Source organism: Pseudophryne corroboree, chromosome 4, assembly GCF_028390025.1.
Source record: "Pseudophryne corroboree isolate aPseCor3 chromosome 4, aPseCor3.hap2, whole genome shotgun sequence".
In the NCBI taxonomy this organism is placed as follows: domain Eukaryota; kingdom Metazoa; phylum Chordata; class Amphibia; order Anura; family Myobatrachidae; genus Pseudophryne; species Pseudophryne corroboree.
The window spans coordinates 401,764,500-401,777,448 of NC_086447.1; the positions used below are offsets into that span (position 1 = coordinate 401,764,500).

The window sequence follows — 12,949 nt, forward strand, 5'->3', positions numbered from 1 at the left end:
ACATGATATTTGCTTGTTAGAATATCCTACCTGTGTTGTCATGCACAAACAATGCCCTCTCCTCACAAATTATGGGCACTACAGTAAATATAGTGGCTATTACTGTGTTCAGCATTTAGTCCACCAAATTGGTGGTATAGCTTTATTCAATAGCTGGTATGTGGGACTTTTACTGCCTCTATTACGTAGCCCACCAACTACAACCAATGTGCAAGTGATAGTTGCTTATTAACAGCCTTTCTCTGACGTCCTAGTGGATGCTGGGAACTCCGTAAGGACCATGGGGGGAATAGCGGCTCCGCAGGAGACTGGGCACAAAAAGTAAAAGCTTTAGACTAGCTGGTGTGCACTGGCTCCTCCCCCTATGACCCTCCTCCAAGCCTCAGTTAGATTTTTGTGCCCGAACGAGAAGGGTGCAAGCTAGGTGGCTCTCCTGAGCTGCTTAGAAGTAAAAGTTTAAATAGGTTTTTTATTTTCAGTGAGTCCTGCTGGCAACAGGCTCACTGCATCGTGGGACTAAGGGGAGAAGAAGCGAACTCACCTGACTGCAGAGTGGATTGGGCTTCTTGGCTACTGGACATTAGCTCCAGAGGGACGATCACAGGTTCAGCCTGGATGGGTCCCGGAGCCGCCGCGCCGCCGGCCCCCTTACAGAGCCAGAAGAGCGAAGAGGTCCGGAGAAAGCGGCGGCAGAAGACGTTCCTGTCTTCAAATAAGGTAGCGCACAGCACTGCAGCTGTGCGCCATTGCTCTCAGCACACTTCACACTCCGGTCACTGAGGGTGCAGGGCGCTGGGGGGGAGCGCCCTGAGACGCAATAAAAACGATATAAAAACCTTATATGGCTAAAAAAAATGCATCACATATAGCTCCTGGGCTATATGGATGCATTTATCCCCTGCCAGTTTCCGGAAAAAAGCGGGAGAAAAGGCCGCCGTGAAGGGGGCGGAGCCTTTCTCCTCAGCACACAAGCGCCATTTTCTTTCACAGCTCCGCTGGAAGGACGGCTCCCTGACTCTCCCCTGCAGTCCTGCACTACAGAAACAGGGTAAAACAGAGAGGGGGGCACTATTGGCAGCTAATATATAAATACAGCAGCTATAACAGGGAGTAACACTTATATAAGGTTATCCCTGTATATATATAGCGCTCTGGTGTGTGCTGGCAAACTCTCCCTCTGTCTCCCCAAAGGGCTAGTGGGGTCCTGTCCTCTATCAGAGCATTCCCTGTGTGTGTGCTGGGTGTCGGTACGATTGTGTCGACATGTATGAGGAGGAAAATGATGTGGAAGCAGAGCAATTGCCTGTGTTAGTGATGTCACCCCCTAGGGAGTCGACACCTGACTGGATGGTAGTAATTAAAGAATTACGTGACAATGTCAGCACTTTGCAAAAAAACTGTTGACGACATGAGACAGCCGACAAATCAATTAGTGCCTGTTCAGGCGTCTCAGACACCGTCAGGGGCGCTAAAACGCCCGTTACCTCAGATGGTCGACACAGACCCTGACACGGATACTGAATCCAGTGTCGACGGTGACGAGACAAACGTAATGTCCAGTAGGGCCACACGTTACATGATCACGGCAATGAAGGAGGCATTGAACATTTCTGACACTACAAGTACCACAAAAAAGGGTATTATGTGGGGTGTGAAAAAACTACCAGTGGTTTTTCCTGAGTCAGATGAATTAAATGAGGTGTGTGATAAAGCGTGGGTTTCCCCCGATAAAAAACTGCTGATTTCTAATAAATTATTGGCACTATACCCTTTCCCGCCAGAGGTTAGGGCACGTTGGGAAACACCCCCTAGGGTAGATAAGGCGCTCACACGCTTATCAAAACAAGTGGCGTTACCGTCTCCTGATACGGCCGCTCTCAAGGAACCAGCTGATAGAAGGCTGGAAAATATCTTAAAAGGTATATACACACATACCGGTGTTATACTGCGACCAGCGATCGCCTCAGCCTGGATGTGCAGCGCTGGAGTGGCTTGGTCGGATTCCCTGACTGAAAATATTGATACCCTGGATAGGGACAGTATATTATTAACTATAGAGCATTTAAAGGATGCATTACTATATATGCGAGATGCACAGAGGGATATTTGCACCCTGGCATCTAGAGTAAGTGCGATGTCCATTTCTGCCAGAAGAACGTTATGGACGCGACAGTGGTCAGGTGATGCGGATTCCAAACGACATATGGAAGTATTGCCGTATAAAGGGGAGGAGTTATTTGGGGTCGGTCTATCGGACCTGGTGGCCACAGCAACGGCTGGAAAATCCACCTTTTTACCCCAGGTCACCTCTCAGCAGAAAAAGACACCGTCTTTTCAAACCCAGTCCTTTCGTCCCTATAAGGGCAAGAGGGAAAAAGGCCGCTCGTTCCTGCCCCGGGGCAGAGGAAGGGGAAAAAGACTGCACCATGCAGCCTCTTCCCAGGAGCAGAAGCCCTCCCCCGCTTCTGCCAAGTCCTCAGCATGACGCTGGGGCTCTGCAAGCAGACTCGGGCACGGTGGGGGGCCGTCTCAAGAATTTCAGCGTGCAGTGGGCTCACTCGCAAGTGGACCCCTGGATCCTGCAGGTAGTATCACAGGGGTACAAATTGGAATTCGAGACGTCTCCCCCTCGCCGGTTCCTGAAGTCTGCTCTACCAACGTCTCCCTCCGACAGGGAGGCAGTATTGGAAGCTATTCACAAGCTGTATTCCCAGCAGGTGATAATCAAGGTACCCCTCCTACAACAGGGAAAGGGGTATTATTCCACGCTGTTTGTGGTACCGAAGCCGGACGGCTCGGTGAGACCAATTTTAAATCTAAAATCTTTGAACACTTACATAAAAAGGTTCAAATTCAAGATGGAGTCACTCAGAGCAGTGATAGCGAACCTGGAAGAAGGGGACTATATGGTATCTCTAGACATCAAGGATGCTTATCTCCATGTCCCAATCTACCCTTCTCACCAAGGGTACCTCAGGTTTGTGATACAAAACTGTCATTATCAGTTTCAGACGCTGCCGTTTGGATTGTCCACGGCACCACGGGTCTTTACCAAGGTAATGGCCGAAATGATGATTCTTCTTCGAAGAAAAGGCGTCTTAATTATCCCTTACTTGGACGATCTCCTGATAAGGGCAAGGTCCAGGGAACAGTTAGAGGTCGGAGTAGCACTATCTCAGGTAGTGCTACGTCAGCACGGGTGGATTCTAAATATCCCAAAATCACAGCTGATTCCAACAACACGTCTACTGTTCCTAGGGATGATTCTGGACACAGTCCAGAAAAAGGTGTTTCTCCCGGAGGAGAAGGCCAGGGAGTTATCCGAGCTAGTCAGGAACCTCCTAAAACCAGGACAAGTGTCAGTGCATCAGTGCACGAGAGTCCTGGGAAAAATGGTGGCTTCTTACGAAGCGATTCCATTCGGAAGATTCCATGCAAGAACTTTTCAGTGGGATCTGCTGGACAAATGGTCCGGATCGCATCTTCAGATGCATCAGCGGATAACCCTATCTCCAAGGACAAGGGTATCTCTCCTGTGGTGGTTACAGAAGGCTCATCTTCTAGAGGGCCGCAGATTCGGCATTCAGGATTGGATGCTGGTAACCACGGATGCCAGCCTGAGAGGCTGGGGAGCAGTCACACGGAAGAAATTTCCAGGGCTTGTGGTCAAGCATGGAAACGTCTCTTCACATAAATATCCTAGAGCTAAGGGCCATTTACAATGCCCTAAGTCAAGCAAGGCCTCTGCTTCAGGGTCAACCGGTATTGATCCAGTCGGACAACATCACGGCTGTCGCCCACGTAAACAGACAGGGCGGCACAAGAAGCAGGAGGGCAATGGCAGAAGCTGCAAGGATTCTCCGCTGGGCGGAAAATCATGTGATAGCACTGTCAGTAGTGTTCATTCCGGGAGTGGACAACTGGGAAGCAGACTTCCTCAGCAGACACGACCTCCACCCGGGGGAGTGGGGACTTCATCCAGAAGTCTTCCAAGTGATTGTAAACCGTTGGGAAAAACCAAAGGTGGACATGATGGCGTCCCGTCTCAACAAGAAACTGGACAGATATTGCGCCAGGTCAAGGGACCCTCAGGCAATAGCGGTGGACGCTCTGGTAACTCCGTGGGTGTTCCAGTCGGTATATGTGTTCCCTCCTCTTCCTCTCATACCAAAAGTACTGAGAATCATAAGAAGGAGAGGAGTAAGAACGATACTCGTGGCTCCGGATTGGCCAAGAAGAACTTGGTACCCGGAGCTGCAAGAGATGCTCACGGAGGACCCGTGGCCTCTACCTCTAAAGGACCTGCTCCAGCAGGGACCTTGTCTGTTCCAAGACTTACCGCGGCTGCGTTTGACAACATGGCGGTTGAACGCCGGATCCTGAAGGAAAAAGGCATTCCAGATGAAGTCATCCCTACCCTGAACAAGGCCAGGAAGGATGTAACTGCAAAACATTATCATCGCATTTGGCGAAAATATGTTGCGTGGTGTGAGGCCAAGAAGGCCCCTACGGAGGAATTTCAACTGGGTCGTTTCCTACATTTCCTGCAAGCAGGATTGTCTATGGGCCTAAAATTAGGATCCATTAAGGTTCAAATTTCGGCCCTGTCGATCTTCTTCCAGAAAGAACTGGCTTCAGTGCCTGAAGTTCAGACGTTTGTCAAAGGGGTACTGCATATACAGCCTCCTTTTGTGCCTCCAGTGGCACCTTGGGATCTCAATGTAGTTTTAGGGTTCCTAAAGTCACATTGGTTTGAACCACTTGCCACAGTGGATTTGAAATATCTCACATGGAAAGTGGTAATGCTGTTGGCCCTGGCTTCAGCCAAGCGCGTATCAGAATTGGCGGCTTTATCCTATAAAAGCCCTTACCTGATATTTCATTCGGATAGGGCGGAATTGAGGACTCGTCCTCAATTTCTCCCTAAGGTGGTTTCAGCGTTTCACATGAATCAACCTATTGTGGTACCTGTGGCTACTAGGGACTTGGAGGACTCCAAGTTGCTGGACGTAGTCAGGGCCCTGAAATTATATGTTTCCAGGACGGCTGGAGTCAGAAAATCTGACTCGCTGTTTATACTGTATGCACCCAACAAGCTGGGTGCTCCTGCTTCTAAGCAGACGATTGCTCGTTGGATTTGTAGTACAATTCAACTTGCACATTCTGTGGCAGGCCTGCCACAGCCAAAATCTGTAAAAGCCCATTCCACAAGGAAGGTGGGCTCATCTTGGGCGGCTGCCCGAGGGGTCTCGGCTTTACAACTTTGCCGAGCAGCTACTTGGTCAGGGGCAAACACGTTTGCTAAATTCTACAAATTTGATACCCTGGCTGAGGAGGACCTGGAGTTCTCTCATTCGGTGCTGCAGAGTCATCCGCACTCTCCCGCCCGTTTGGGAGCTTTGGTATAATCCCCATGGTCCTTACGGAGTTCCCAGCATCCACTAGGACGTCAGAGAAAATAAGAATTTACTTACCGATAATTCTATTTCTCATAGTCCGTAGTGGATGCTGGGCGCCCATCCCAAGTGCGGATTGTCTGCAATACTTGTATATAGTTATTGTTACAAACAAATCGGGTTGTTTATTGTTGGAAGCCATCTTTTCAGAGGCTCCTACGGTTATCATACTGTTAACTGGGTTCAGATCACGAGTTGTACGGTGTGATTGGTGTGGCTGGTATGAGTCTTACCCGGGATTCAAGATCCTTCCTTATTATGTACGCTCGTCCGGGCACAGTATCTTAACTGAGGCTTGGAGGAGGGTCATAGGGGGAGGAGCCAGTGCACACCAGCTAGTCTAAAGCTTTTACTTTTTGTGCCCAGTCTCCTGCGGAGCCGCTATTCCCCCATGGTCCTTACGGAGTTCCCAGCATCCACTACGGACTATGAGAAATAGAATTATCGGTAAGTAAATTCTTATTTTTAGCAAAGTTCAGGTGTAATATTTATCAGTTTAATATCTGATACGCTCCCTATTTAGGGACCATATATCACATGAATTTTTAGTAAGATAGAAGAGGAGCTTGCTCTGTCCACTTTACACATTAACCTGGTATTGCAGCACGCACAGGACCAGTACACAATACTGGTATTGTCAGAGTCTGCCTTTGCTGCACTATGACAAGGGACTGGTACTCTGTTTACTACTTAGCCCACAAACCTTGGTAAAATGTTAATGGCTGAGTTAATGTAAAATACTCCGTGGTCAATACTTTCATCTAAAGCAGTGGTTGTTGGTAGTCTGTTTTCCTTTCGTTATTTCTATGTCAAGACACAAGACAGACTGTTTATTTTTTCTTGTGCACTATGTACCTATAAATTGCCAAAATGGCTGCACAGAGCTAAACGCTCCTTACGCAGCTTATGCTGTGCAGTGAGCCAGGTCCTTGACAGACACTATAGCTCAGTTACTTCAAAGGACAATCATTTGTCCTAGTTGTCATAATCTCTAGTTATGGTCACTTATAAGGCAGGTCTTAATATTATACTTCCTGGTGTCTGTCTGAGATGGCTACCTCAAGCAGGATGATTGCGTCCTCAGGCTGTACCACCAATTGGCGGAGTACTGCACCTCCCTCTATTTCGTTCCTGGTTCTGATCCACATTTTGAGGCTTTATCTCAGGAAATTAGTAAAATAAATCCTGTCAGGGAGGATGCTTCAGGATAGGAATAAGAAATAGACTACTGAGTTAATTGGTTTCCACCTCTTCCCTCACGTTGGGACGATGTAGCGGTTCATGTTTCCAGGGTAATGCGTATCTGCAAAAAGGACTTCCCTGGTATGGTGATCACTCCGGGGATCTTCTTGTGGCAATCATGGACGCCGTGTTAGCGCCTTGTCACTTTCATCTGGCATATTTGTTTCTGCCTCTGGCAAGATCCAGTGAGTGCTTCAGCGCATTTGACCAGTGACTCTTTCGGTCTAACTAAATCTCTCCGGATTTGCCTGTCGAAACTGCTCTGCAATGCTTCAGACCAGGGTGGCCAAGGCTCCTTATAGTGTACCTCTTCGGCCAGATCTTCACTTTCAAACTGTGTCATCACCAGGATTTGTCTCGTCTGATGGTGACGGCGTGATTGTGGAGAACAGCATCATCAGAGCAATAAGTTTACCTCAGTCAGTAGCCCTGACTATGTTTCAGGCTCGCAAACCAATCACAGTGCCCAGTAAAACGTTTCATCTTTTGGTGCGAATATAAAGGCCTCTCAGCTGAAGTTCTTATTCTTTTTCGCCTCTTGTCCTTTCTGCAGAACAGTTGTCAGAAGGACTTTGTCTTCTTATCTGCAGATACAGGGTTCTGCTCTAGATTTTCTTTTCCAGAGATGGTTACCAACATTCTTACGGATGTTCAGTGTTTCCTTCGCAGCTTTTTGCATATACAGTTTCCCTGTGTAGCTCCTGTGACTCTGTTGGGTGGCGATTCCTTCCTCTTACGGTGGTTTTGTTTTCTTTTGCCCATTGCCTCAGCTCGGTGTGTTTCTGAGTTGGCAGTCCTTTACTGCAGTCCACCTTTGTTGGTTTTTCTATTGGGATAGAGTGGTTTTACATACAAAACTTTTTTTTTTTTTAACACAGGAGCTGTGGCTCAGTGCACTAATGCTAGAGACCAGTGTATATTGAGACCTCTGTTCAAGACAAACCTGGAACCGAAACATTCGAAGTTCGCCGTACGGACACGTTGTTAGTTCTTAGTGGTGCGTCCCAGCGAGGTTGACCGGTCTCTAAGAACGCTGAGGCTTGTTGGGTCACATCAGATACCCGTCAGCCTTATGTGTCCTCTGCTGTTCCTGTTCTTGACCCTCTGTGGAATTGTGCGACTCAGGCCGTTGGGTCCTTCTGGGCTGTTCGCGGAGGTGCCTCTATTGTGCAGCTGTGTAGAGCGGCAACCTTCACAGGATTCTATTGTTTCCATACTTTTGGTATGAGGGGATGCGATGCCTCTGTTGGGCGTCTGATCTTAGGGGCAGATTTCCCGCCTGTGTGCCCCCCCCCCCCTCTTTGGCTTGCTTTGGGATATCACCCAAGTGTAAGTGCGCAGCGTTCCCCAGATGGATGATAGAGAAATTTGGATTTTTTACTTACCGTAAAATCTTTCTCTGAGTCCATCTGGGGGATGCTGCGATCCCTTCCCTCTTGTCTGGTTATTGATTGTTGGTTTTGTTTTCTCTCTCTCGGCTTTGTTAAACTTTAACTGAGGAGTGCTTCCAGTGAACAGGGGGTTGATGGGAGGGGTTAGAGGGGGAGGAGTTAGTTCTTTTCATAGCTTGTGCCAAACTCCATACTCTCACACTCTTAACCCAAGTGTAAGTGCGCAGCGTTCCCCAGATGGACTCAGAGAAAGAGATTTTACGGTAAGTAAAAAAATCCAAATTTTAGTAATGCAATCACTTCAGTCCACTAGCAGCATTACGTGAGTGCAGGGCTACATCTGATACTGTAGGAGTAAAGAATATAGAAGCAAGTGTGACATGGGAAGAGGTAGTAGAAGGAACAGGATCCTGCAAGCAACACAGAAGAATGCTGTAGCAAAGTCAAGTGGATGAGTTATAACCCGGACTTTTACACCCGGAGCTATTTAATTACAAGACATTTTCCTTGCGCTGTAAATCTGTGGCTAACGCGCATTAACTGAAAGATTCTGTGATAAGTACGTGGAGCTATGAGTTAACGAGTTTGAGATAAGGGTAGAAAACCCAAATTAACTCAGATTTGTGTTTCTTGCATCCGGAGTAGGTGGTGAACAGAAATTCACTTCAAGTGCAGACTGTGGGCTGTATTTGAATATGCCCAGGCACACATCGTGGCTAATTCAAACCTTAATGCTAATTGAATTCGGGCCTAAATCTGTTTTTAGCTTTGAACGTGTACGGATTCTAAAGCAACAATATATTATGTGTATTATTGAATGTAAGTTAGATGTTAATAATAATTTCTATAACCAGAACTATATCCAACAGTTATGTAGGTCTTCCAGTTGACCATTCTAGATGGGCAGTGTCAGAGCGGTACTTTAGAGTGCATCAAATTTCTTATCAGAGAACTGCTAATCTGTTAGTACACCCAGTCGGGTGGTCTTCTGTTTGCCGGCGGTCGGGCTCCCGGCGCTCAGTATACCGGCGCCGGGAGCCCGACAGCGGGCATACCGACAATTATTTTCCCTCGTGGGGGTCCACGACCCCCATAGAGGGAGAATAAAATAGTGTGGCGCGCGTAGCGCGCCACCGTGCCCGTAGCGTGGCGAGCGCAGCGAGCCCGCAAGGGGCTCATTTGCGCTCGCCAAGCTGTCGGTAAGCCGGCGGTCGGGCTCCCGGCGCCGGGATGCTGGTCGCCGGGAGCCCGACCGCCGGCCACCCGTAGTGAACCCCACCCAGTCAGCATATCATGAATCGCAGTGAAAGGGAAACATTGTTCACCTGTCACACCAAAGTGATTCTCCAGTCAAATGCCAAATCATAATAAAACCAATTTACTTTATTCTCCTGTATATTTTAAATATATTTTAGTGATATAAGAGTAACTAAATAAAAATGCATGGCAACCTGTTTTGTATACTGATTTCTGAAGTTATTTTTTGGTTTTAGAACTCTGGAGATTGTAGGCATGTTATAGAAAGTAAGGATTCAGAAAATAAAAAACACGCATCCTCTCGTAAGACTATGCAGTCTGCAACAGTTGTCCACCGTGTATCTGATGAGAGACGTGAAAAGTCTGCAAAGGATTCTACTACTGCTTCATGTCATGAAGAAAAGATGACAAAGTCTGGTAATATGAGCTGTTCTCTACATGCCATCAATTCTTAAACTATATTTTGTGTTTCTTAGGGTCTGGCCATTTATAATTAAATCTAACCTTTTTACTAGTTTTACATGAGATTTGCACTTTTGCAATACAGGTATCATTATTGAATATAAACAACTCTTGAATTTTTTTTTACACAGTTTAACATTGCACTGATTTGTATGATTTCACGCAATATAAAACACATTATTTGATTAATTGAATAAACCTGGCCACAGTAGAGTTTATAAGTCACAAATTACTATGAATTCTAATAAATGATGGAAATGTAATCCTCAGTGCATCTAGTAATTAAAGTACTTTGTTTCATTTGTAAGTAATCAACAGAGCAGACCAGAATGAGTCCACAAAATGAGCAATGCACTGTGATAAAACAAAAATCTAAGTTTTTTATCAGTTTCTAAAAAAAAAAATCCTGGGAAAAGATAAATAAGGTGACATAGGCATAGAACAGTGGTACCCAAACTGGGTGCCGCAGGGCACTTGCAGGGGTGCCCTGGGTTGGTCGACCAGGACTAATTCAAATGATTTCTAGTCAATGTAAAAACAAAACTAGTGGTTGTGTCCAATCATAAAATATGTGGACAAACAGAACCGAATCATGTCCCTCACCACATGTTTGAACCTAAGTATAAGATATAAACAAAATTCACTTCATTTAATATTTTTATCTGAATTTCTCAATAATAAACTTTTGGCCTAGGGGTGCCGTGAAAACAATTTTGATACTCTAGGGCACCGGGATTCAAAAAAGTTTGGGAACCACTGGCATAGAATAACATATATAAAATGGCAACACGGGACACTAGAAGAAAATAAATCAGAATATCTAGCAAAGGGCACGCAATACCGATTTATATGGAGTTGAATGATTTTATTTGCTACTGCCCAACTAAATGATTTTCCCAATTGTGTTTGTACAGAGTCGCAGTTGCGATTTAAGACACACTCATACAAGTGTTTTGAAAATATATTGGGTTTTCCTGGCGATGACAGGCATGTGGCTAAACAAATGAATGGAGATGGGCTATGTTATGGAAGTGCCTCTGAAGTGTTTGCATACTCAAACACAAATCGTTTACACAGGAGGCCACTCTGTCCTAGGGCTTGTGCAAGTATTGATGGTGTTAGCTAAAGGTGCACAAGACGAAATACTGAACGTAGGTGTCTTAAGCCCCTGCACATACATACGCATGAATGTTTATCAGGAAAGGCCTTTGTAGCGGCATTTACATAAAGTCTCAGACTGGCGACAGCCAATAAATGCAGCTGTGGACACTTCTGCATCCACCTCTGAAACAGGCCCATTATTAATTTTTAGGAAATATGAGAATACACATTCATGTGAATGTTCTTGTCCCAGCACAGTGCAAGCATGTGTCCAATAATAAAAATAGGAAAGGGATATGTATTTAATCAAAACTGTGCTGAATAAAGGTTAAAAAAAAAAATCATCAGTGTACAGTGCATCCGGAAAGTATTCACAGTGCTTCACTTTTTCTTATTCCAAAATGGGAAAAAAAAAATATTTTTTTCCCTCCAAATTCTACACACAATACATCATAATGACAACGTGAAAAAAGTGTTTTTGAGAATTTTGCAAATGTATTAAAAATAAAAAACTAAGAAATCAAATGTACATAAGTATTTATAGCCTTTCCAGTGAAGCTCAAAATTGAGCTCAGGTACATCCTGTTTCCACTGATCATCTTTGAGATGTTCCTACAGCTTAATTGGAGTCCATCTGTGGTAAATTCAGTTGATTGGACATGATTTCGAAAGGCACACACCTGTCTATATAAGGTCCCACACTTGACAGTGCATGTTTGAGCACAAATCAAGCATGAAGTCAAACAAATTGTCTGTAGACCTCCGAGACAGGATTGTCTCAAGGCACAAATCTGGGGAAAGGTACAGAAAAATATCTGCTGCTTTGAAGGTCCCAATGAGCACAGTGGCCTCCATCATCCGTAAATGGAAGAAGTTCGGAACCACCAAGACTCTTCCTAGATCTGGCTGGCCGTCTAACCTGAGCGATCTGGGTAGAAGGGCCCTAGTCAGGAAGGTGACCAAGAACCCGATGGTCACTCTGTCAGAGCTACAGCATTCCTCTGTGGAGAGAGGAGAACCTTCCAGAAGGATTAGGCCTGTATGGTAAAGGCGTCAGACGGAAGCCACTCCTTAGTAAAAAGCACATGGCAGCTCGCCTGGAGTTTGCCAAAATGCACCTGAAGGAGACTCAGACCACGAGAAACAAAATTCTCTGGTCTGATGAGACAAAGATTGAACTCTTTGGCGTGAATGCCAGGCGTTATGTTTGGAGGAAACCAGTCACCGATTATAACCAGGCCAATACCATCCCTACAGTGAAGCATGTTGGTGGCAGCATCATGCTGTGGGGATGTTTTTCAGCTACAGGAACTGGGAGACTAGTCTGGCTAGATGGAAAGATGAATGCAGCAATGTACAGAGACATCCTGGATGAAAACTTGCTCCAGAGCATTCTTGATCTCCGACTGGGGCGACAGTTCATCTTTCAGCAAGACAACAACCCTAAGCACACAGCCAAGATATCAAAGGAGTGGCTTCAGGACAACTCTGTGAATGTTCTTGAGTGGCGCAGCCAGAGCCCAGACTTGAATCCGATTGAACATCTCTGGAGAGATCTGAAAATGGCTGTGCACCGATGCTTCCCATCCAACCTGATGGAGCTTGATATGTGCTGCGATGAGGAATGGGCGAAACTGCCCAAAGATAGGTGTACCAAGCTTGTGGCATCATATTCAAAAAGACTTGAGGCTGTAATTGCTGCCAAAGGTGCATCAACAAAGTATTGCGCAAAGGATGTGAATACTTAAGTACATGTGATTTCTTAGTTTTTTATTTTTAATAAATTAGCAAAAGTCTCAAAAACACTTTTTTCGCATTGTCATTATGAGGTATTGTGTGTAGAATTTTGAGGGGAAAAAAAATTATTCCATTTTGGAATAAAGCTGTAACATAACAAAATGTGGAAAAAGTGAAGCGCTATGAATACTTTCCGGATGCACTGTATCTGAGGACAAATAATTAAATGATAACTAGTAAAAAGTAAACTAGAGACCTGGAGAATAATCATCTGTATTCTAAGCTTGACTTCCACTCTCACTT

The 12,949-nt window shown here is 45.6% G+C and overlaps 1 protein-coding gene and 1 pseudogene across 5 annotated transcripts in view; both read left to right on the plus strand.

The window, feature by feature from the left end:
• The window catches only part of PHF3 (PHD finger protein 3), a 322,047-nt gene that overhangs the window by 154,927 nt on the left and 154,171 nt on the right, over positions 1-12,949 (plus strand). For all 5 annotated transcript variants that reach the window (XM_063916746.1, XM_063916748.1, XM_063916749.1 and 2 more), the window contains one exon: positions 9,583-9,763. In XM_063916746.1, coding sequence (XP_063772816.1) covers positions 9,583-9,763 — 181 coding nt within the window. The remainder of the gene's footprint in view (positions 1-9,582; positions 9,764-12,949) is intronic.
• LOC134913235 (U2 spliceosomal RNA) lies at positions 5,908-6,085 on the plus strand (annotated as a pseudogene).